The sequence below is a fragment of the Corvus moneduloides genome, chromosome Z (genome assembly GCF_009650955.1).
Source record: "Corvus moneduloides isolate bCorMon1 chromosome Z, bCorMon1.pri, whole genome shotgun sequence".
In the NCBI taxonomy this organism is placed as follows: Eukaryota; Metazoa; Chordata; class Aves; order Passeriformes; family Corvidae; genus Corvus; species Corvus moneduloides.
Genome location: NC_045511.1, coordinates 64,402,850 through 64,429,044, shown reverse-complemented (window position 1 = coordinate 64,429,044; position 26,195 = coordinate 64,402,850). Strand labels below are relative to the sequence as shown.

The window sequence follows — 26,195 nt, the reverse complement described above, 5'->3', positions numbered from 1 at the left end:
GAAGGTAGAGACAAATTCTATTCAGAAGTGCACAGACTAGAAGCTCAGACTAGAAGTATTAAAATGTTATTTACAGGGAGGTTTTAGAATCTGTCTGCCTGTTCAAGGCTGTGATTAACTTGCTGTCATTGACCGTGATGATGGACAGAGTGATCTCCAGAGGTGCTGATGAGGCTCAGCCACTTGTGATTCTTTGAATTATCTTCTGCACAAGACTGTGCCAAGGAACTCAGCACTGAATTTTTTTATTTGCTGCTGTTTAGCTCAAACTAACAAAGAGCAGTAACTACTTGGCTCCTAAGTCTAGAGTCTCAGAACAAAAGTATTCCACTGACAAGTACCATGTGTCTCATGATTTTAAATTGCAAAAACTTCAGAGAGCAGTACAAATTCTAACTCTATAGATGACTAAGAGAAAAATGTTGTATATTTCTTCCAACTGAAATTACCATAAGCAAGCACTCAATTTCCATTAAGATACCATCAGGATAAAATTAACTGAGAAACTGGTATTGAACTGAGACATCTATTTCAAACTTGTCTTTACTTCAAACGATACTTATCTTGAAAGATAAGTCATGTCAGTGCTGAAAAAAACCCACAGTTCATAGGTGTATTTAAGTGCTTTCTGTGTGGAGATCACATCAATTAATGGCAATGCAGGTGGTGAAAGGATGTTCTCTACTTACAGATAAAGAGCCTGACTGAGCCTGGATGTATTTACAGCCTCTCTCAACAATCTTAAGGTTAATAGTGCAGTCTTTGCCTTGAGTGGTATCAACGAGAAGCACTTAAGCAGTTACCTGGAAGATCAGTGGGAACAGAAAAAGGTGTTTTCTTGCACCAGCACTTATCTCACAAGTTCACATCATCATGCTACACAAAATATGTTTCTATTACCATAGAATATTGAGTCATCCTCTTACCAAACCAGGAACAGGGAACACTCCAGAAAGAAACACTTCCTATACCTTGTGTGCCTGAATCTTGTTAGAGAAGACCATGTATCTGTTTTTGACTCAAACCCTGTCTCAATAACTCCACAGACAATCAGTAGCACAGTACATCCAACAACCTGGATTTCATAGCCTATCATGTTTTCCTTTGTGCCCAGTTAGGCATTACTGACACAACTCAAAGACTTGTATCATCCGTACAACTCCAACCTCCTAATCAGCCATCAAAGCAGCAGCCCACAATGTCATTCACTGAACATAGTCTGTTTGCATGGCTTGTGCTGCATGAACATAGTTGCTTCATGCCATTTTGTTCCTCTCCAGCTCCTATATAAGACAAGAGAGGTCCAGTTCCTAGCCAAAGTACATTCCTGTCTACTCTCCCATTGGAAGCAGATGCTGCACCCAACTGCACCACTGCTGAGCAGGCAATAAACTCTTCACACAGCTGTAGCTCACCTACATGGAGACCTCTAGACCAGTCAAATAATAGGGCTTTTTATCTGAATAAAACGCAAGCACATGCCTCCTCATAGTTTCTCACTAGTCAGGACTTCACAGACAAGGGCTGACCGGTGGAGAAGGGTGTCCCAGGTTGTGTTTGAAAAAAGTGTCTCAGGAACAGCCAAGCTGTGGATGACAAGGATGTGATAAGAGTGAAATAGAGGTAGGACAATGTGCCATAAAACAACATGCCCTGTATGGCACACAGTATGCTGTGTATGGCATGACTAGATCAGGAAGACTTTAGGAGCTTCAAATGTGAACACCAATTTCAATATAAAGTGTTCTCACTAGGCTGGAAGTATGATTTGAAAAAAATGTATGTAGAGAAAAAAGGTTATTTGTGCAGGGCCATAACCTCAATATCTGTAAAGTGCATTAATATAATAATTATAAGAAGTGGAATTTAGAAATCCAGTCATTTTCACAAGTATTCCTTCAGTTTGTTTCACCACTGATTCTTACAAGCCATTCCTCTCAGAGCTGCCCCTTTTACTTCTTTGAAAGTAAAATGTGCTCCTATCAGTGAAGTTACAGAACAGGTCAAGAGTTTCCTGAGAAAATAGTTTGGATCTCTGAGCATAGTTTTTCCCATTAGTGCAACAACTGATCCACTAATATATTATTCTACCAGAGCTCATACACAAAAATATGAAGGCACTACATTTTCTTCCTTAGGCATTCAAGTAACCTTCAGGTGGGAACACTTCACAAAGAGCTTAGAGTTATCGTGGTGTCTGAGACTGGGCAATGCTTTACTTAGAGTTCCCTCTGTGGAATAACCATTCACCTGATCCTGCAGCAGTTTTTCACATTTGTTTCACATCCTCCTTTCTGAGTCATTGCTTACAACCCTGAAAAAAACCAGAAGCCCTGTTTTGGCAAGTATCTGAACCCTGTTCCTGTATCATATCTATGCCCTGATCATATTTATATCATATATCTGTAGTTGTTTCAAAATAGTGTTTTCACAGAAAGTGCTTCAAGCTACCTGTGAGACTGCAGTAAAATCTTCTCTAGATGCTGATAACTTTTCTTGAGCATCATCATTCCCAGACACAGACTTACACTTAATGGTCATTTTCATAGCAGATCTGCATGAAAATCTTTGTACCTTGTCAAAAATTTAATATAAAACTTTCTGTAACTTGCATTAAATTGTTTTTTTGTAGTGGGGTTTTTTGTTTGTTTGTTAGTTTCAATTTTGTATGGAAGCCCTGCACTGACTTTATGGCTGTAAGTCTAGGCTGTCTTTGTGTGAAGGGGTTAGAGGTGATGATAACTTACCTTTACACAGAAACTGAGCTACACCTTAGATGTGGTCTGAAGGAGGATCCTTGCATGGACAAATAGTGATAGCATGCAGTGGCAGAAGTTTGAGATATGTAATATGGGAAAGATATTTCTGGCAAGTGAAACAGTTCCTTGATAACAGTAGGATGTTCAGCCTGAAGACACATTTATACTTCAGCAGCTACTTTGACATTTGTTATGTTTCCATAAGAAATCTCTTGTTTGGTTTTAATTTGTTGCAGGAGCTGTAACGTCTTGGAGGATCTTTGCTGCAAAGATGAGGAGTTGCCAGAGGAAGTGATCAGGCTGCACAGCATAAGGGAAGAAGAAAGGGAGACAGACAGGATGTTCTCTGAGACTCAACAGCTTGAAAAGCCACCAGCCCCATCTGCAGCTGAGAAGCTGGCAGTGTTCACCCCTAATGTGAAGGTATGTGTAACCTCTGGAGAATGGAAGAGTTGGAAGCAGGTGCCTTATAGCACAAAGAGGAAGGCTCTTATCTCAGCTAAAGGCTTGCAGCTGCATTATAGGTTCAGTATCCTCAAAGCTGAGTTGGAGCTTCATGCGCCTTCAAGCAAACTATCTGGTCCACCTGACCCTAAACGGTGCAATTTCCACCAGGAGGAAACAGTGATTAATTGCAATGGGTGACTCTTTGCTGCAGGGGACAGAAGCAATCATCTGTTGACCTGACATATCAATTAGAGAGGTTTGCTGCCTGCCAGGGTTCTCTGTCCAGGATAATGTGTAGGGACTGCAGAAGCTTGTCTGATTCATTGACTAATATCCCTGCTGATCTTCCATGAGAAAGGAAATGATACTGCTAAGGAAAACTTGGGCTCTTTGGGCCAGAGAGTGTTCTCAGTCCCGCTGGTGAAAGGGAAAGAACCTGCATGTACATACAGAAGACTAAAGGACCAGATGAGGTGCATCCCAGAACCCTGAGGAAATTGCGTGATGTACTTGCCAAGCCACTCTCCATGATATTTGAAAACTGATGGCAATCAGGTGAGGTCCCCGGTGACTGGAAAAAGGAAAACACCATACTCATCTTTTAAAAGAGTAGAAGGGAGGACCTTGAGAACTACCAATCTGTCAGCCTTCCCTCTGTGCCTGGGAAGATCACTGGAAGATCCTCCCAGAAGCTGTGCTAAGGCACACGTAGGACAGGGCGGTGGTTTGGGACAGCCAGCACAGCTGCACCATGGGCAGGTCCTGCCTGACCAATTCAGTGCCCTTCTACAATGGGGTGACTGCATTAGTGGGCAAGAGAAGGGTTACAGATGTCATTTATCTGGACTTCTGTAAAGCCTTTGACATGGTCTCCTACAACATCCTTCTCTCTTAAATTGGAGAGAGAGGGATTCAATGGGTGGACTGTTAGATGGATAAGAAATTGGTTGGATGATGGCATCCAGAGGGTAGTGGTCAATGGCTCAGAGTCCCAATGGACATCAGGGACAAGTGGTGTCGCTCAAGGGTCTGCACTGGGACCAGTGTTATTTAATATCTTCATTAGAGTTAAACAGAGGGATCAAGTGCACTCTCAGCAAGTTTGCAGATAACACCAACCTGAGTGGTGCAGTTATCAGACCTGAAGAAAGCCTTCCAGAGGCACCTGGAAAAGCTTGAGAAGTGGGTCTGTGGTGATCTCGTGTGTTTTAACAAGGCCATGTGCAAGGTGCTGCACTTGGGTCGGGGCAGTCCCCAGTATCAGCACAGGCTGGGGATGAACAGATCAGAGCAGGCCTGCCCAGAAGGACTTGGGGGTGCTGGTGGGTGAGAGGCTGGACATGACCCAGCCATGGGCACTCACAGCCCAGAAAGCCAAACGTGTCCTGGGCTGCATCCAAAGCAGCGTGGGCAGCAGGGCCAGGGAGGGGATTCTGCCCCTCTGCTCTGCTCTGCTGAGACCCCACCTGCAGTGCTGCATCCAGCTCTGGGGTCCCAGCACAGGAAGGACATGGAACTGTTGGATTGAGTCCAGAGGAGGGGCACCCAGAATATTGGAGGGATTGGAGCACCTCTCCTATGAGGAAAGACTGAGAGAATTGGATTTATTCAGCCTGAAAAAGAGAAGGCTTTGGGGTGACCTAACTGTGGCCTTCCAGTACCATAAGGGAGCCTACAGGAAATGTGGAGAGGGACTTCGTACAAGAGCATGTAGTGCCAAGACAAGGGGGAATGGCTTCAAACTGAAAGAGAGTAGGTTTGGATTAGATATCAGGAAATATTCTTTATTGTGGGCGTGGTGAGACACTGGAACAGGTTGCCCAGAGAATTTGTGAATGTCCTGGAAGTGTCCCAGGCCAGATTGGATGGGGGTCTGAGCAATCTGATCTAGTGGAAGGTGTCCCTCCCCACAGCAGGGGGGGTTGAAACTAGATGATGTTTAAGGCTCCTTCAACTCAAACCGTTCTGTGTTCCATGATTCTATGACAAGGAAAACACTGTATAGAATGTTATAGAATACATATATAGGTATGCCTTCTTTGCCTCAGTCTTTACTAGCAATCCCATCCTTCAGAAAACCCAGAGACACATGAAAAATGTGGAGAAAGGAAAATACATGCTTGGTGGAAGAGGATTAGGTCAGGGAACACTTAAGCAATCTGAACATACCAGAGCCCTGTGGGGATACGAGTGCTGAGTTAACTGGCCCATACCACTGGGAGACCATTCTCAATAATCTTCAGTAGATGTTGAAGAGACTGGAGAGTGTCTCTGTTGCTGCTTGTTCCAAGCTTCCCTTCCCCCTTCCCAAGACAAGCCAGGACTTGCCTCTGCCATGTGCTCTGAACCCCTTTGTTCCAAGCGCGGGCAAAGCCAAATGTAACTCAGACTCTTCAGCAGTGTCTGACTGGCCGGTCACCCCGGGTCTGCCCCCAGTCCTCCCCTTTCCCCTTCTCCGAATAAAAGAGAGGACCAAGGCGGGGCCCGCCCTCTTTTGGCTTTGCAACTCTTTCTGCGAGCATCTGTGTACTTCTGTTTCTTTTGAAAGCTTCTAGTTGTGGGAAATAGGCAAGCTAAGAGCTGTATTTCTCCCTCTTTGCTTCTGCTGGTGGTATTAGATTTGCAGCTCCTATTGGCCGCTTTTAGAGCTACTGAATGCTGGATTGCCCGTGCTACCTCTCTAGGCTGCACGAGGCTTTCTAAGGCATTGAGCTATTAGCCTAGCCAGTAAAAAGCTGTGTGTATTTCCACGTCTCTTGTGAGAAAGGACTGAGATGGGTTCAGCCCAAGAAAAAGAACTCATCCATACATAAAAACGCCCAAAGAGAGAGTGCAACAAAGAGAGCCACACTCTTCAGAGGGGCTCAGTGACAGGAACAGAGGCAGTGGGCACAGACTGAAACACAGGCTGTGCTCTCTGAACAATAGGAAACTTTTTTTTCTGTGAGGGTTGCTGGGCACTGGCACATGTTGCCCATACAGTTTGTTGAGTCTCCCTCATTGGAGATCTGCAAAAGCCATCTGGACACAGTCATGGGCAACCAGCTTCAGGTGGCTCTGCTGCAGCAGGGGGTTAGACCACAGGATCTCCAGAGGTGCCTTCCAAACTCAGTCATTCTATAATTCTGTGTTTCATAAAGCCTATCATTTGTATATCTCACTAAAAGAAATGACAAATAACTTCGAATTCTTTTTCAAATTTTGATCTTACATAGTGATAAGTTGCCTAATGCTCCTGCTGAAAATGTCTCTAAAGTGGTGAAATACTAGTAGTAACTAGGGTAAATCTTTTTAGCCAGTTTGAAGTGTTACATGAGAGAGCAGAATTAGGCAGTTAATGACCTTATCAGATGTTTTTGCCATTGCTTTCAATGCAGTTTTAGATATGAGTCTCTGAGACCTTATTTTGTAATTTACTCCTGCTATCAGACCTAGACCAGATTGTTCAAAACATGGGCAGTTCAGACATTTAGTATTCTACACACAAACTCTAAGACATGAAATCCCTGCTTTTTCTAACTTTTTTTTTCTTGTGATCATCTAAAAGCTCTTGTGCAAATGTGTATCTTACTCCTTCTGGTATTCCCAGAGTAGGGTGAGGTACTTTTTCATCATACTGTTACTATATAGCATAGCCATCTTACGGCAATAGAATTTCAGCCCTAGATGCACCATTGCTTTTCTTAATGTTGTGATGCTCCTGGTACCAGTGCAGACTGCTGATTTCCACCAAAACTGATCACTTGCATTGTTTTTGCTGTGGGTGCTTGGGCTGTGCCTTGGAAGGGGAATTTCCAATGTCTTCGTCATTAAGGTTTCAGCACCTAACTGAAATCCAAGACTACATTGATGTCACTGGCATTAAAGTTCATTGCTAAGTGTAACACATATGTGGGACTCTTACAAACCCTTCTCAAAACCACTTTTTTTGCCCTTATATAAAGCAGTTCACAGGGGCAGATATCCTTGGCCAGCATTCATGGGAGCTGTACCTTTACTACCTGTTTCCTTTCCTAGCTCTGCAACATACCCCTCTCTTAAAAAAAAACATATAGAGTGCCAGGGAAAATTACAACAACATAAAAGCCTCAACCATATTTCTTGCAGGGGCAGATAAAACTATCCATGTCACTATGACTATGCTAGGCAGCAACAAAATTATTTCACTTGAAAATTTGGCCTACTACTTGCCACATGGTAACAGTTTCTTCCTTGTAAATGATCAGGATAAGGCATTTTGGTTTAAAAGGGCAAATAAAACTGTCAGATTTTTACAGGATTCATCAGTTGTTTTCTTTGTACTGTGCTAATACTGATAGTTCTTATTTAATAGTGGATTTTCACTGTAACTTTGGGAATGACAAAACATCCATGTAATATTGTTGTAGTCAGAGGACATACGAGAGGGGAGACTTAGGACAGTGACATTTGCAGTCCCCTTTATCTCAGAGTTACATACACACTTCCCCATCTGTCCCATTGCTTTATTAACCAGCCCTCTACAGCAAGAAGAGTTTAGTCTTTTCCAGAAGGAATCATTAACTTTCTGGTACAGACTAATTACAGTTATAACTGGTTGGATTTTGTTTTCTCCTTTCTGGGGCTAGAGTGAGATTTCTTTTGACATTTAACTTAGGCTAGTTTGATTTTATTAAAATATTTAGTATCTCTTCAGCCTGAAGCTATACGCTGCACTTTTATCTATTGCAGGACTCCATCACTCAGCAGTGAGCAAGTCTGCAGAGTAAGGATGGCAAAAGCAACAGGTGCTATTTACCTTGACTAAAATTACCACAAGATGTCACCAGTGTCAAATATAAGAAAGTTCAAAAAATATTTCAGAGGCTTATTATTCAGGAAGTGTTTGCAAAGCTGATTTACAAAATACACGTCCTATAAAAATCACCACTGTTGCAAAAATTTGTCCAGTTAAAGCAAGAATTTTTATAATACAAGTAACTGGTGGTACACCAATCTTTTAGATCGGTTTAAACAAGGATTTAGTTTGTAGTTGTTGCTTGCATCTAAACCAGTTTCTTGGGTTTGATTTTGAACTTTTAACACTTTTTAAAGTATGGGATCAAAGATAAATACTGAAATATTGAGATAGATGTTCTCTGAGTAGCCAATATTTTTCCTGAACATTGTGTGTTGTGTGGTTTTTCAGTGAATTAATTTCTTTTACGTTGGCTATGTGCAAGATTCTAAGTTAGGAGGATTTCCAGGATAATTTTGTACTTGGAAAGACTTTCTCTTTTTTTTTTAGTTTTCTTCAGAGTATTATGGTGATTTGTTTTAAGGTTTTTTTTACATTATGTGTGCTATGTTTGGAGACACTGCTTGACATCTTGCCTTTTAAATAGTTTGCATCAGCACAGTTTAATACATTATCCCTCTAATCTGCTGTTGTTTTATATCTACATTGTGTTAGTAAAAAGAAGACATAATGAAGATGTAAGGTTGTGATAGCTCAAGATGTTAGCTCAAAATTGTACCCATTTGTTTCAGCTACAGGGTTGTTAGTTAAGAAGTGTAATCACCATCTTAGCGATGTCATTTTAGTGACAGACATCTCCATTTATCATTGTTTTCATACAAAAATAGGGAAAGTAGGGTAACTTGAACCCAGATAGATAAGGAACTGGACCCTGTCCAGAGCACTGATTCATCATATGATTGAAGGGAGGGGATTCCTATTCTACCAGTATCTTCACAAAGCAAAACCAATAAAGCTGCCAGGAATGCAAATATTGCTTTTCTACATTGACTCTAAACTCCTTTTCTTTCATACTTTAACCATATCCAGTCACAGTTCTCTCAATAAACCTCAGTCTTTTCGTACTCCTCCCTCTAGAGGGTTTTTATTCTCATTGTTCTCTTTCAAAAGCACTTTACAAAGCACGTTGTGATGGAGCTATGCACTTTTTTCCATGAAAACTGTTCTCAAAAGACACTTGAACACTGTAGCTCAAACAGAGCTTCAACCACACACATCTCTGACACCAAGAGAGGATGTCCCTGCCCTGCCATTTGTGTGACATGATTTTAAAATTCGTTGTTATCATATGATTGTGTTGATCCTCAAATGTAGTGGTTAAGCCTTGATATATTTGTCCTAATTTTATAGTTATGTGAACCACTTACAGAAGATGATCAAAGGCCAAAAGCCAGAGAAGCTTCACTGAAATAGGAATCAGAAATACAGTGTCTGAAAAAATTAGGAGCCTACAGAACCAGCAATCTTAATATCTACCTGGAGATCCCACATGTAGTACATGACTGGCAAGAAAAAGTAATACAGATTATGGATGTGTGGAATGTGAGCTTCAGCACGAGGGAGATGCACTGGAGCACCCATGTGGCCCTTTCTGTCTCACACTTCTGGGGCTCAGGAAGCTCCTAAGGTGCTCACTATACATCCCAGAGCTGACACACTGTGGGTGCAGAGAAAGCTTGGGCACTTCTGCTCTGCTTCTACCTTGTTTTCCTCATTTGCCTTTGAATGCAATTGTCAATTGAATAGTAAAGTTCAGGTGTCCAGTTACCTATTTCACATGTCAGGGGGAACAGGTTGGTGGGCTACTGCCCCGTGATTCCGCTGTCCTCTGTTGGCAAGGTGTCCTGGGTTGCAGTGTATTCTATTACCATCCTCATGCGCTGTTGAAACAAGGTGGGGCAGGGTTTCCTTGCCTTCTTCCCCCAGACTATCTTTCTGTTAATGGCCCATCAATGCCCTGCCACATGACTCAGGGATAACTCCCTCCAGACTGTCTTCTGTTAATGAGCCTAATCAACATTTGGCCTCATGACTCATCATCCCATTGTGAGATGCTCCACCCAGAGGGAGGAACCAAGCATTCCATCCTGGATATAATCTGAGATTCTGAACACCAGAGACAACCTTTCCACTGGATTCCCAGAGGACAGGAGCTACCCAGCCACCACTGGACCTTCTGAGGAAGAGCAGACCCTTTCTACAGGACCACTGCTTCAGGGCTGCAGCCACCATTCTACTGGACTGTTACCACCACCCTGACTAACAGGGAGTCAGGTTGTATCCTGACCCTGTCAGTTTAATCCAGTGTTTTCTGCCTTTATTTTTTTTCTTTTATTTCCCTATTAAATTGTTATTCTGACTTGGTGTCTCCCACTAGTTTGTTTTCAAACTAGTACACAATGAAATGAGACCATGTTGGAGCAAACATCATTTCCTATGCAAGTCTCTGTCAGAAATGCTTGGAAGAAAAGCATCTGCTCACTGGTCTGCCAGAGGACAGCTGTAAGCTGAGGGCCCAGCATCCTCACAGTAAAAAAGTATTTCCTCATGTCCAGAGGGAATCTCCTGTATTTCAGTATGTGAAAGAAGCACAAATAGGGAGGCAGACTAGTGGTGCCAGCTGTTCTTTGCAGCAGTGCCAAAGGACACCCAATAGCCATGATTGCTGTGTCTCCTTCCTTTGTTTTCTGGAGAAAAGATATGTGACAGTGGGAGAAACAAGGTACCCACAGCCATCCCAGCAACTGTAAAACAGCCCCAGACATTGGGCTGGCTGCCTGTTGCAGGCTTCATAGCCAAAATGGGTGCAGTCATGACACCAGGCCTACCATGAAACACATGTATGAATGATTGAGTCACAAAATGAGTGAAAAGTACTTTTTGAATGTGATTTATTTTCTGCTTTCAACACCTGTTGTGACATCATGGCAGTACAAATATAAAGGCTCTTTCTTCTCCCCCTCTCCCAGTCAACTTCCCAAGCTGGGAGAAATCGGGGTTTGAGTCTGGGGACTTCTAAGTCACCTGCAGCAGTACTCTCCATTTCATATCTACCTCCAATTCTGCTTCAAAGATATGCTCTATAATAAATACTTGAGACAAGGAGTGCAAATTCTCTTAACTCATAGCACAGTTTCTTTCAAAGCATCCTCTCTGTCCATAGTCCTAGAAAAAAGCCACAATGTTTCTTCATCAGTCCCATGCTAAGTGAAGGCGTTAAGACACTTCTCTGTTCATACTGCCTGTGGATATCTGGCACCAGCATCTTAAAACTGCTCATTTGAAGATGTGTCCCTGTCCCAAATGGGTAAACCAGATTCTACGACAGCCAGGGACTTGTAGCAAACTGTACAGGTTCAGTCTAGAGTATTTCCTGTCTTTCCAAATGTAATACTAGATTTCTCAGCAATAAATGATGTGCAAAAAAAAGAGGAACAAAAGGGCCAAAAATCCCTTTTATACATTTGCGATACAAACATTGTTTGTTTCAGGTGCTGCTATTGTGATCTACTTTCAGGGTATGTCAAGCTATTATTACAGGAGAAACAGGAAGAGACACATATAATCAAAAACAGATTAAACAAAAATGAACACCCCATCTCCCCTGACGAGTAACATTGTCACTTTCCCTGTTCAGCAGTGCAGTACTGCATACACCTGTCTGAACAGAAATGTAGGCTGGACTAAACAGTCCCTTCTGGGAAAATGACCTGAGACCACCAGTCTGGTGGTGCAATACCAAGACTGGATCAATCTTTTCATGTGTTTATTCTGGGTTAAGTGTACAAGCAAGTACTTGGAAAATATCTCAGTTATCCCTGCAGCAAACATTTCTCAGTCAGTGACCAGTTTTTCCTAATGAGGCTGTTTATCCTTTCCATCTTTAGCTGTGCATTGTGGCAGGAAACTGTTGCGCCACCTTCTGGGCAGCACCCAGTCAGCCACTGCAATTTATTATAAAACTGCTGCCGCTGGGGAGCTTAAAATGCTAATTTCTTTATGAAGATTGTTATTCACTTCTTTTTACTGTGTGCTCCATGAAAAGCGTTCATTCTCATAAAGGTCACCATCAACTTCATCGCAGCGAGTAAGAAGGGTTGTGTGGCCTTCAGAGGAATCACAACATGGGTTTGGTAGAGGTTGAGTTCCAGCTTTGTAACAAACTCTGGGACTAGGCAAGTGCCTTTGCAGGACAAAATGATGTAAGTGAGCCCTAGGCAAACTGCAGATAATTTCCATAGAGTCTGAGGGTCCCCAGGTAGTAGTAGTACATCTTAGTGTCTTATACCAAAGCTATTCCTCTTCCTTTCCATCAGATGGGCAGGAAAGGCAGTAGCTTACTGCTGGGAGACAATAAGCTCTACAATGCAGGCAGACCAGAAGTAGGCGTTTCACATACCCCCTATATTCCTCAAGGGAATTCCCTCGGTCATATCTGACCTTTCATCTCACAACTTTCACTTAAGACATAACACCCCATTTATTTCAGGTTAAAAAAAGACTCTGTAAAAGACCCTGGAAAAGTGAAATGCAGATAGTGTACTAGTCTTTGAGGCTGTACACCATTAAGTGGCAGTACAGCCTTTTATTATAATAATTTGAGAAAGCACATTTTTTCTTACATACATCAAGCTTGTATAAAATTCTACTTAAAAGACCAGTTATACAACAAACCTTTTTGAAAAACAACTGTCTAAACAAGAGTTGGCTTTTTTTTTTCCCCAGCCTTCAGGCACTGTTTTGTACTGGTGTGACATTACACAGAGCTACAAAAACCAAAGTGTGTTAGGTCATAGTATCAAGACTTCAAAAGCCAGGAAATAACTAAATTCAGGTTGGTGTCAACTGGCAGCTGTTTCTGGAAAACAGCAACGGAAAGTTTGAGACCAGGTGCTTTGTTGATGCCAGGCTGCTCAAACGCAGCTTCCAACAGTGATGAGTAAATGCATTGAGCCAAACAGACTTGTCACCCACTCTAACTCCTTCCTATCATACACTGATTATATGCAGAGTTAAATCTTAGTGATTTTTTAATAATACATGAGAAAATACAGCAGTGCTGTAATTTGGAGGGCTGTCTTTTCCAAGTTGAAATATGAATATTATGAATAAAAAGTTCTGGGGTACAGAACACATGACTAAGTGTTTTGCTGTTGCCGTGTTTTGAGCTAATCAACACAAAGATAAATAATTTAGTAAACTCTCACGTTCCAGACAGGGTTGTACTACAATCAGTGATAAACATATCTCCAAAGATATTGATACAAATATTTGAAAGCAGTGTTAGTGACACAGTGCAGCATGTTGTTCTTTTGTTTTCTCACTGAAGGCAGGTCCCACATGTCCTTTTGGAGTGACATGCAGGACCAGTTCTGCAACACAGTGCTGTAATACAGAAAACACAACAGAATCCTCCATCAAAAGGGTTTTGATGGTAAATCTTAGGCAATCAGAAGTCAAAAAATGCCCTGAATATAGGTATCTATATGTCCTGCTTCACTTTGCTGTGGATGTCCACACCAACAAAAAGGACCCCATCTACACTGACTGAAGGCACAAAATTACTTAGGTTTTTTTCCCCTGGCTGCAGCCTCCTTTCAAATCCCACGCACTCCTCCAAGAATGTGGGTGTGGAAGTGTCCCAATGTGCAAATATGTTGTACATTTTTCAGTGCACCATGTGCAGTAATCCACAATGAGCCACTTCAACAAGCAAGCAAACCTTGACAGAGTTACCTTTCTCTTATTTTTCTAATATAGCCATTTGCGTTTGTAGATATTCTGAGAGTTGTGGCTACAATGTAGGAACAGTTACTCACCATTTAAAATCACAGTATATACCACTGGCTTTGTGGCCCCCCATAAAGATAAATTTTAGTTTTAGCAGAACTCTGTGGATTATTAACTGCATTTTTTCACACTGAACAGCACACAAAACATCCTAGCGTTAAAAAGTTGCTAAGTCTTCAGACCTATGCTTAGCTTTAATACAAAAGTTTGAAAGAACAATCAGCACCCCCTGCTGTTTTCTGTTCCCAGAAATGACAGTCATGCCTGGGAAAGCCCTTCAGAACTATTCAGCAATTATGTCTCCTCCCATTTTTGTATTTGGTTTGGAAACGAGCACAGGGGAGGCAGACTAGCCAAAACTAACACTATATTGCAAATGTGGGCTTCATACAAACCCTCTTCATTCACACCTATCTCAAGAGAACTGTATGTAATACCACCTAATTTGCTCTTTGCACCGCCAAACTATAATGGAAGGCTACTTTCCAATGAATTGTGACAGTAGGAAGTGTATACAAAATTGGAGTTTGCTTTCAAATAGTAATACTGCTTGATTGTTGTCTGCTGCAGAAGAAACTAGGAAGAACTAGGCAGGATTCCTCACATGCTTCTTGTCTACATCACTGGAAGAGGCAAACGCATCCAAACATTTCAGACCAGGCTTTGCACACAGTATTTGCTAGTTTGGTTTTAAAATCTGAGTTTTTTTCTCTCTGCAGGTCCACTTCATTGGAGGTGACAGGCAAGAGGACACTTTAGGTCTAGCTGTAGTACTGTACAATTTTTCTGCTTTGATTACCCAGTAAAATGGGTCCCCTAATAGCTATCTAGAAGTAGAGGAATGCTAATGACAGGGATGAATTATCTCTGCAATTCAGTTTTCCAACAGTTGTTTCATCTGCTTATTTAGAAGGACGGACCTCTATCCTGAGAATATAGCTAAAATGACAAGGACATGCTCAGAATCTCAGTATCTAGGCATCTAAATAAAGTAAATCTGCAAATTTGTAAACATTCCAGGTGTGCAGCTATACTTGTCTGCTCCTTCTGTGTCTACCTCATTTTGTTGAAAAGTTGTCCTTGCCATATGAAGCCTTAAGAATTTGAAGGGCACTGTGCTAGTAGACTGGGAAGTCTTAACTTCTGAAACTTCAAAATGCTTTTGTGCCGACAGGCCTTTCAGAGAAGATGACGCAGGCTGTTTCCCAGCAACTCTTTCTTGAGGAGTTCCCCATCTAGACTGCTGGCTGTATGCAGGATGTCCTAGTAGAGAAGAAGGGATGGACACATTAAACCACCATAGAAAGGATCTTTGCCAGCCCTGTGTTGTGAAAGCAAATTCTGTCTTTTTAAAGGACAGTATGTTGGGAGCACTGTTCTTTCCACAAAGGCACACTTAACTTCCTCTGCTCTTGGTGCAAATCAAACACGTAAGAGCCTGTTTGAATACAAGGCTGAGCATAAAATTGTTTGACTGGTGATGTCAGTGCAGACTAGTCACTGTGACAGCAAGCCCTTATTAAGAAGCATAACAACTCTAATCAGTGAAAAATATTTTCAGTTCCTACACCAAATATTCAGAAAAATCTAATCATTGCTTTAAAAATTATGGCTCGTGACTCTCTTACATCTTAACACTGCTATATTTAAAATGGTCCATTCTGAAAAAGATACAAATTTATCATACACAGTCAATGTTTGCATGTTCTTAATAGCCTGGGTTTAATTCACAGCATGTATGTAATCACTGTTAGATAAAAGAAAAAAATAATACAAGTTTAAATAATTCAACATTAAACTACTGACAACAAATCTGGAATACAGTGCTTACCCAACTTATTGAATTCTAAATCTAGTAAATGGCTGCTAACTTGATTTTTGTTATGTGGTATTACATTCTTTCCTTTTGTATTCTCACAGTATTCATTTCACTTCATTTGTTTTATTTCCTTATACAGTCTTATCACCTTTCATGATTACTTCATCACCCACCACCTTACAGCCCAGCACATACTCAGTGCAAACTCTCACTTAACAGCAAACCATTCCTCTGCTGTCTTTGCATTGGGATGTTATGTGGTCATCATCTTTCCAGCTCAGAAAAAACAGGTTTTCCACCCTTCACTTTACAATTCTTCTGAAGTTGCATCAAGAGTTATACTCTGTGCATCACGCCCAGTTATTCAGTCTGTACTTTAAGAAAATCCCCACCTAAACAGCTTTGCACGAAACTAGAAGTATTGTTTCCTGCCTCTCTGCCCTGCATATGATTTAGAGATGTTGATGATTTAATCTTATTTAAATGATAATAACATGAATTATAATGAACACTCCATACATAAAAGAAAAATTTATGAGACAAAATTGTTTTGCAAGGCAGGACAGAGGCAACATATGATGAAGCAGAACTCTACTGACCATTACTTTTGCAAACTACCCACAGAACTCTATTTACTTTACTGAAAAACATTTAAAATATAAGTTTCTATAAATTAGGGTTCTGCATGTTTATACTGAAAAAGGGGTTTTGAATGTCTAAGTGGTTTGAGTTGATAATTTCAGCCAAAATAATTGTTACTTAATAAAAAAGAGGGGAAGCCATAAGGAGTAGCTGAACTTGTTCTGTTCAATATGGAGGAGACTGAAGGGAGACCTCACTGCAGTTTCAACTTCCTCATGAGGGGAAGAGCAGGGGCAGGCACTGATCTGTTCTCTGTGACAGGACTGGTTACAGGACCCAAGGGAATGGCCTGAAGTCGTGTCAGGGGAGGTTTAGGCTGAGTATCAGGAAAAGGTTTTTTACCCAGAGGGTGGTTGGGCACTGGAACAGGCTCCTCAGGGAAGTGGTCACAGCACCAGCCTGACAGAGTTCAAGAAGTTTGGACAATGATCTCAGGCACATGGTGTGACTCTTGGGGTGTCCTGTGCAAGGCCAAGAGTGGGATTTGATGATCCTTGTGGATATCTTCCAGCTCAGGACATTCTGTGATTCTGTGAAAAGAAAAAATCATCCCAAAGTCAAGGAAAATGTTCAAGGTGCTTGGAGAAAAAAATTAACCCAATTCTAGGATCATACTAATTACCCTCTCTAAAGGTAAACCACTAGGGTGATGCCACATACCAAGGAGTCTCCTCTTAATAGCATAAACCAAAGAAAATAAGAGGATGCAATGAATACATTAAAAACCAAAAAATTCAATTATTTGAATAACTAATTAAGTCTCTTTCTTATGGATATGTATTGTACATTGTTTCCTCAGCAGGGTTTTTATGTTTTCTGTCTAATATGACTTGCAGAAATTTTGTATCTTGAGACTGTCTTTGCATGTAACTAGTGATTCTCAAGGTGCAAAAGTCATCCCAAAAAGAGAGGGAAACAAACGGACACATGGGCACACACAAACACATTCACAGGCAAGAATGCAAGATCAGATAAGCCTCATCCTCTAGGAAACCAAAAATGTTCTGATGATAAGCTCCACAGAAGCTCTTTCAAATAAATTAAACACATGAACTTTTCTAACCTGATTTGATCAAAAACTAGTCCACTTGTCATCTGATAACTGTTTAGTAGCCTCCAGCCCATTGCTAATGAATGGTGACCTATAATAGTATCCTGTAAACAACAACAGCACAGAAAACAGAAAATTAATGCAGTGTAAACTCAGATCCCCTTTGTCCCAACACATCAGGCAGCACAGGGTTGCTTGCATTGGTTGATGTATGCTTTTTTGTTGTAGATGGAGGGCTTCAGTTCCCACATCCATCTGCCTTGTATCTGCCATGAGAACTGGTGCAGAATAAAATAAAAGCCTGCATTCATTGTTGAGCAAAATGAACTGCTCACCATCTAAATAGTATCTGATCAGAAGCAGATAGAAAGAATGAACAGCAACATATGAGAAGCAAAGGGAGAAAAGATGTTCCTACTTCCATGATTTTCTCTCTTCCATTCTTTGCATTAGTACTTCCTAGTGTGTCAGAATAAAACTTTGTCCTTGCACTGCTCTGGTACACGTAGAAAGTCCCTGTGACCATAGACATTGCATATCTATGCTTTTAAAGTTGCACTTTCAAAAATGAGCTCTGCTAGACAAAACATTACATTCTTATTTAGACTGCCTCAACATGTCTCCTTCTATCTGTATTCTCATGTTGTTGTCTTCAACACCAGCAGATCATTGCTGGCACAAGTGCAATTACCTTATTAATTTTCAAAGACAACATATATCATGGCAAAACTCCCCTAGTTTCAGATTTTTCTACTGAGAAGCCAGGTCATTATCAAAATGTGTTGCTATGGATGAGACCAAATTAGGATTTTAAAAAAACACAAAAAAAAGCAAACCTAGCAGTCAACCAAGCAACCAACCAAGACCTTTACCAAAACCAAAAAAGATGACAAGTTAAAAACAAGACAATAGAAACAAGAGACTAGAAGGTAAAGCAACTGCATGCTTAAGGGCAGGAGGGAGTTCACAGGAATGGGAGGCAAATTTATTTCCATGATGCTTCTGGCACTGACCATTACTAGAGACAGGATATGAGCCTAAATGGACCTCAGCTCTGATCCAGAATGGTGATACCTGTGTTTTAACACAACCACTGATAGATGGATGCAGGAGAGAATTTATTTCTACCTAAGGAATGAAACAACACACAGCAGACTAATCACTAAACCATGGCCAGGGAGGTGATCGCTATAATGATGCATTTAGAACAAGAAGGAAAACAACAGCCCTAATGAATATGGGTGGGTGACCACACCACCTGGGAACAGAGAATTTATTTTCCCACATATGTGATCCCTTACAAAATCTTGATGAGATGAGAGCTGCTGAGCAGGGAAGAAACCAATGTGTGCAAGCATCAAGTTTTTATGCAGGGTAAGAGATAAAAATAATTTGTACCTTTTGAGACCCAAGAGCCATCACAAACAAGTACTTTAAAAGTTCAGCAGGGAAATCTAACCATAGAATCATTAATTTTACATATTAGATGGGTGTACTTGCTTCACGGAGGTCAAAAGGAATTTTGCTACATGATGAAAATTTTAAATGTTCTTGCATTTGAAGGCTGAAAGAAAAACATTTATTTAATTTACTCATTCTCCATATGAAAAAAAATCAGAAGCTTAGCAGCCCAGATTCTCAGCTACATCAGAAAAAAACCCCAGCAGTACAGGTCCTAAAAGTAGAAGTAATTTCTATGTTCAGCTAATAGTAGACCACTCTGAACAAAGCCAGAGGTGTATACAAATTCGGACAGAGACATCAGGCACGAAGTTTCAGCAGAAAGCAGTAACTGGCCCTCCCATGCACTCCAAAACGGAGCATGAAGATTGGCATGCGACCTGCTAAGTCTCTCTCATGATAGATGATCTGTGTACATTAGGAGGTCCTCTCATGGCTGAGTTCAAGATCAGAATGTGCATTGAAGGCAGAATAATTGGCCGCAACAGATTTCTCTTTCGATGCTGTTATAACCTTCAATAAATGAATGGATAGCCATGGTATTTACATGTAAGGGCGTACTTGGCATTACTGGAGACTTTTTACCAACAGGTTAGACAGACTTGCCAATAGCCATGGCAACTGTAGCTAGAAAAGGGAAGTGGATTAAATTTCTCAGAGTCTCTTCCTATTTTATCATGTTCTGCGAACTTCTTGAAACCATTTAACACTGTGGTTGTTACACTGTAGTTGTAGTTGAATTTGTCATGCTCTGCTGCCCTGACAATAATAAATACTTTCTAATATTAACTTAATTAGACCAATTTGTTTCAAGTTGCATTCTGTTTTCAACACATTGGAGTAAATTAAGACCTTTCTAGGCTGTGAGAGTGCAGGGAATTTGGAATGTGCCACATAAATGACTTGCCCAATGCAGTTTGCTACTCCATATTTGCCATTATACAGTGAGCATGACCCAGAGTTTCTGGTTTCAGATGCATGCTCACTATCCTCAGGACAACAGGACTATAGCAAAGATAAGAATTTGACTGCAGGGAAGCATGCTTTTGAACATTTACTGTGTTTCTGTATGCGGTATAAGGGATCATACTGTAAAACAAACATTTGTTCTGAACATAATAAATTAAAATTCTGCCTCTTTAAAAATATTGAAATTAGGTTCTGTCAAGAATTGAAATGAAAATTTTAAGTAGCTAGTTCTTTGCATAGTGAAATGCTGAAAGTGTGATTCAAAACCTACAGGTAACTTATGTTCTTCAGTAGATCTGTAGAGACATGTGTTTGCGATCAGCCCTGCATCCCAGACACGGTTCTAAAGGCTGTCTCCATAGAGAGGGATGTCTGCTTTGACTCCGGGTTCTATCCTGCAGAGTGCAGCTGCCACTGAGCCAGGGAGGCATTGCTTCGGCCTGTGAACGAGCAGCAGACCAAGCTGCACTGCAGGAGACACAGGTCATCCAGAGGTGGCTTTGGCACATACAAGTGATGGTAGGTGTCAGGACTCTGCACTCCGATTCCCTTCAGACAATGCATCAAAATAATGACATTCATGCTAATGTCATATCCACTTGAAATAAGAAAATTTCTTACTTTTTAAATTTACAATATCTTGATCAATAGTTTTGCACACAAAATTAACACTTACAGACACTTCCTCTCACTTTGTCAAAAATCTAATGATAATTAAAGCGTTCTAAAGGAAAACACCTAGAGAGCTCTATTTCCCGATTCAAGTATGTTTTCATTTACAGAGGCCTACTAGACATTGACTTCAGACAAAATCAACAGAACAATCTTTAAAAACAAACAAAAAAGGACTTGAAAATTACTATATTGTTGTAAATTGTTCTGTGGCTTTAAAAGCAGAAAATTAGAAGAAAAAAAAGTCTAACACACTTTCAAGGAATGGAACTATCTGAGTGTGCTGCAACTAAATGGTTCTAAATTGTCTGATACTGATCTGAAAAGCAGAGGAAGAAGCTGGGATACTTCTGTTTTTGTTAAGAATGAGCAATACATTCCTATTTTAAAAAATCTGTGACACAGAATCATGGAATCATAGACTGATTTGGGTTGTAAGCAGCATTAAAGATCATTGAGTTCCATCCCTGCCATGGCCAGGCATCATTCACTAGACCAGGCTGCTCGGAGACCCATCCAAGCTGGTCTTCAACACTTTCAGGGACAGGGCATTCACAGCTTCCCTGGGCAACCTCACCACACTCACAGTTAAGAATTTCTTAATATTGTGTAATCTAAACCTTCTCTCTGTCATTTTAACACCATCAGCCCTTGCTCTATCATTACATGCCCTTGTAAAAAGTCTCTTTTCAGGTTTATGTAGACCCTCTTTAGGTACTAGAAGGCTCCCTGGAGACTTCTCTGCTCCAGCCTGAACAGTCACACTTTAATCCTGTCTTTACAGGAGGAGAGGTGCTCTGATCATCTTTGTGGCCCTCCCCTGGACCTGCTCCAACAGGTTGATGTCTTCTTATGTTGTGGCCCCAGAGTTGGATACAGTACTACAGTTGGGGCTCTCACAAGAGCTTGAGCAGGGAGATTGGACCAGATGACCTCCTGTGGTGCCTTCCAGCCTGACCCATTCTGTGATTCTGTAATATATTGTGGCACCCAAAACTGCCCCCAGCACTGGCACTGAGGCCGCCCCAGAGCAGAGCAGAGCGGGACAATCCCCTCCTCCCTTGCCTGGCTGGTGATGCTGTGCCTGATGCCCCCCAGGACACAGGTGGCCCTCCTGGCTGCCAGGGCACTGCTGACTCATGTTCAGCTTGCCACAGACCAGGAGCCCCAGGTCTCTTTCTGCAGCATTGCTTTCCAGCATCTCAATCCCCAGTCCATCCATACTTTCCTTCCCAAGTTCAGAATCCAAGACTTGCTCTTGTTGCTCAACCCAACTTCATCCAGTTGGTGATTGCCCAGCCCTTTAAATTGTCAAGATCCCTGTCTTTAAGGGAGTCAACAGCTCCTCCCATTTTTATATCATCTGCAAACCTAGATAGTATCCTTCCAGTCCTGCCTCTAAGTCATTAATGAAGATGTTGAAGAGCACTGGCCCTAAGGAGGAGCCTTCTGGAACCCCACCAGTGACAGATCACCAGCCTGATCCCACCCCATTCACTGTAACCCTTTGTGCTCAGCCCATCAGCCAGTTGCTCACCCATTGCATGATGTGTTTATCCAGCTGTGTGCTGGACATTTTGTCCAGAAGGATCCTGTGAGAGGCAACATTAAAATCTCTACTGAAATCCAAAAAGATTATGTTGACTGGCTTCCCTTATTCTACTAGGTGGGTACCATTGTTGTAAAAGGAATTTTTTTTAAACGGAACTCTCCCCTCATGAATCCATGTTGATTGTGACCAATGACTGCATTGCCTTTCAGGTTTTTTTCAATAAATCACTGAATAATCTTTTCCAAGATTTTACCAAAATAAACATCTTTCCTCCTTGCTTTGTCTTCACTATGTTCAAGCAACACTAAGGGACCTTGAGCACTGAATCACTTCATCAGTTTTGTCAACACCAAAGATTTTGTGTCCTCAAACTGGGTATATATGCAGAGGTCTAAGTCTGGTCCCACTGCAGACCATGCTGGTGTTTACAACATGATCTAAGCACAGGATGTATTTCCTTCTGCTCAGAATACACACCTCAGAAATCTGAAACTATTAAGCAAATATTTTTGCACAATCTTCTGCAGTGAGGAAGGGTAAATATATTGTTATCTAGAGTTTTTTTCATTGTTTCGATGTGGAATTCAAAACTTCTGAAATAATTTAACTGGGGATTTAAATATTTGCAACATTGTTTCTTCTCATATAGGTAACCAACTCAACATAATGAATTAGAAATTAAAGAGTTGCTGCTGGTCTGGTATTCACCATGATGGAATTTTATTTAGTGGAAATATCAAAATAATCTGCATAGGATTTCTGAACTGGTTTTCCTGGAAATCCAGCTAAAAATACTTGATACGTGACACATTAGAGAAACAGCAAAGATGAAGATAACTGTATCTGTGGAAAAGAGGAGCCGTTGGTGGAAAACTCCCTTTCCAAGACTTGTGGTTTCCATACTGAAAATACTGTCTCAGTCTATGCACTCAATTTCCTCTCACAACACCTGACCCAGCAACAGGTAGGAGAATATATTTGTCACTCTCCATTGAGCACAGCTACCCCTTGTTTCTTTTTTCCTTCTCCTGAAGCACAGAGACATTTAAAATGCAGAGAATCATCCAGTAATCCTCATTCATCTAATGTGGTTACAGAAAGCCCAAGATACAATACAGAAGGTGGCAGACAAAGAATATGTATTCAAGTCTGGTGTTTCACAGTAAAGGTAAGATGACTTGGCTGTGCAATATTTGCCCTTCCTGCTGTTTTCTCTTCAACATCATACTGAAGCAATCATACGTACAATAAAATATTCAAATCCCTTCCCACTCCAAAGTTATCATTCACCTGGGTTAAGGGGATCAGAAAATCCAGCTAGGGCACTTCCCTCAGCATGTAAATTAAATTACAACCTTCAGACAAAGCAGCGTGTTGTAAAGCAATGAGTTCTTCTAAATGCTCCAGTGCAGAATAAGCCTGCCCACCACCCTGAAACATTACAGATGTCAGATAACAGCCAAATATCCATGAGAGAGTACTAGCTATTTTTCTACAGTAAAAGAGCCACAGTTCTGCCTTGACCTTATGGGATCCATTCAAAGGCAGCTGAGGGACACAGAGAGGAAACTGTACACTCCATTGCTTCCACACAACACACCTACCTGTGGCTTAGAAACAAATAGACTGAAGTTTGCCAAGTACTGACCTTTTCTTCGGCTTTCCAGTCCATGGAATTTTGATCGGTGCCTATAAATATAAGAAAAGTTTATCTCAAAGAAATACCTCTATAGTTGCAAAAGCAATAATAATTTATGTCAGCCTGAGTCAAAGTCAGCCATGCACACGAACCTCTGGTACAGTGTTTTCTTACAAGATTAAGAGTACTTGGCATGGAGAACTGAGCAGAGACTACTGCAGTGCCGGGGAAAAAGATTAATGTACATCCTCTGACCTTCAGAAAATACCTTAGTAAAGTCCAGCACATCTGGTTTGAGCTTTTTTTAAGCAAATTTGTTCCAATATTATTTTCTGTCAGATCATCAGCTCCTTTAAATGGCTCTCACCAGCTACTCATTGTACTTAAAGCATTTTACATCTAAACTAATGAGGTCATTCTTGCAACAAGCTTGTTCCATAATATGTATTTTTTTTAAATGCTGTGAAGATATTAAAATAAGTAACAGTAGCTAAAACTATATTCTGGAGACTTGTACGCTTGCTAAATTAGCATGTGTTTTTCCATTTTGATGGCCTGTCCAGCTTTTCTAGTTTTACTTAATCATCCAAGCTGAAACTGTATATGCCAGCTGCCTATCAAGGACCGGTAATTTCTCTTAATTTTGTGGACAAAATTTTATTGGAAGTGTTCTGTTATTTATAAGAACAGGGATAGGAAATACATTCCTTTACTGAAGTTCAAAATTCTAGCAATGTATCCATGAGAAACTTTGAAGTCCTCCTTAGACTGGGTAGAAAGTTAACATGTTGTGGGTAGAAGGCCATCAGAAGAGAGGACAGGTCACAAAAACAACTGTCAGTCTGTTTCCCAGTCCTGATGACACACAGTGGTGATGCAGGAGTTTCTCCCATCCTCACATCTACTGCTGAAGAGCTTAACCAAGCTGTAGGCACAGATTAGACCAGTACTCCAGTAGGAAAAGTAACCTTCCCTGCTTCAGTCCATCTTCTTAGGTTCCTCTTCCACTCCAAGAGACAGGTAATGCTCTCTTCCATAGTATGTAGAAGATGGCCAACAAAAAGAACAGGAAATAAATTCATCCGATAAATTAAAGCCTTTCTTAACACACACCAGTGCTCCCATGATACTCTTTCTGCTTTTTATGAATTACAACTGCAAATTCAGAAAAAGCCAAAGGAGGCTGCTGGTTTGGAAGAGGTGAGTGCTTGCAATGCCTATCTGAATGTTTGACTGAAAGCTCAGAGATAGCATCACATAATTCCCTGTGCCTCTGTGGATCTGCTTTTTCCTGTGCGCTCAGTGCTCTATTCCTGTGTAAGAAAATACCATGTGCCATTGTAATTAAAAGGTATGTGACAACATATATGTGGAAAATATATATGCAGAATCAAAGTCCAGTGAAAACTAATCCTGGAAGTTACTAGCCTTTTAAATTTGATTTAGCCACTGTAATAAGACTCTTGTCAGGTTGCATGGCATAACTATAATTGACAATTTTAGAAGTACACTATTTACTACATTTGAAGATAGAGATATGTAAACTAACTGAATCTGTAGAAACTGTGACTTTTCTTGTTAGTGAAAAGCCCACACATTTCTTTTATTATCCTACTTAAAAGCATAAGTAGCAGTAAAAAAAAAAGATCCTTTATCCCAGAACCACCCTTCCATATACTTCACAACACAGCGGTCTTTTAATTGTCATTCCTTTGCCTTATATACTCAGAGCCTGAATTCATGCCTGGATAAGCATGTTTTGCCACATCTTGTTTGTGAGGTATCCACTCTATGATACTAGCTGTTTAATGGTGTCCTATGAGACGATTGAGTTCAGGGATTTCTGTCTGAATCCTAATTATTTGTTAAACACTGTGTACGAATGTAAGTTTGTTTTCATAGCACAAGAATTCCTTACTAGATCACAGCATTCAGGGGAAAAAAAAAGAGCTTGCTTGTAATTTACTCACAGTTAATTAAGAGTTTATATATTTTGGTTCCTTCAGTTGTATGTGCCCAGAAATACATTTATTGTGTCCTTCCTGTATCTTTCTTTTGAAACACCTTATTCTTTTGCTTTATGCAGTTATACTTTACTGTCACTCTTCACTGAGTAAAAAACCATCTGGATGGCCAGGCCCAGTGAGTGGTGGTGAATGAAGTTAAATCCTGTTGACGTTTGGTCACAAGTGGGATTCTCCAGGGCTCAGTACTGGGGCCATGTCATAGGTTAGCAAGCATAGTCCCGGAAGGGATGTCCTTGCTAAGGGGTGCTTACAGCTCCTCTATGACCTGACAGAACCTATCAGCTGGCCAGTTTGAATATGGACAATTCTCTAAGCCACCTAAAGTTGTGACCACCTCTGTGATCCACACTTAAGAACAGACAAACTCCCCCCCAAGCTCTCTCTCGTTTCTGGTGCTGGCACAGGTGGCTGCAGGGCCTGAGCAGGGCCCAGTGGGCCCGGCCAGGCCCTGCTCAGGCCAGGCCAGGCCGGACCACGGCTCCAGGATGACCCCCCAGCAGGGCTGTGAGCAGCCAGAGCGGATCAGAACCTCCCCCCCTCCACTGCGGCCAAGATTTCAGCAAAGCGGCACCGCTGTCCGGCAGAGGCCG

The 26,195-nt window shown here is 41.2% G+C and overlaps 1 protein-coding gene across 1 annotated transcript in view; it reads left to right on the top strand.

Moving 5' to 3' along the window:
• Positions 1 to 14,579, top strand: part of LOC116438279 — a 29,857-nt gene extending 15,278 nt beyond the window's left edge. The window contains exons 2-4 of the mRNA XM_032097112.1: positions 2,996 to 3,182; positions 9,910 to 9,942; positions 14,493 to 14,579. Coding sequence (XP_031953003.1) covers positions 2,996 to 3,182; positions 9,910 to 9,942; positions 14,493 to 14,579 — 307 coding nt within the window. The remainder of the gene's footprint in view (positions 1 to 2,995; positions 3,183 to 9,909; positions 9,943 to 14,492) is intronic.
• Positions 14,580 to 26,195: the final 11,616 nt, after the last annotated feature.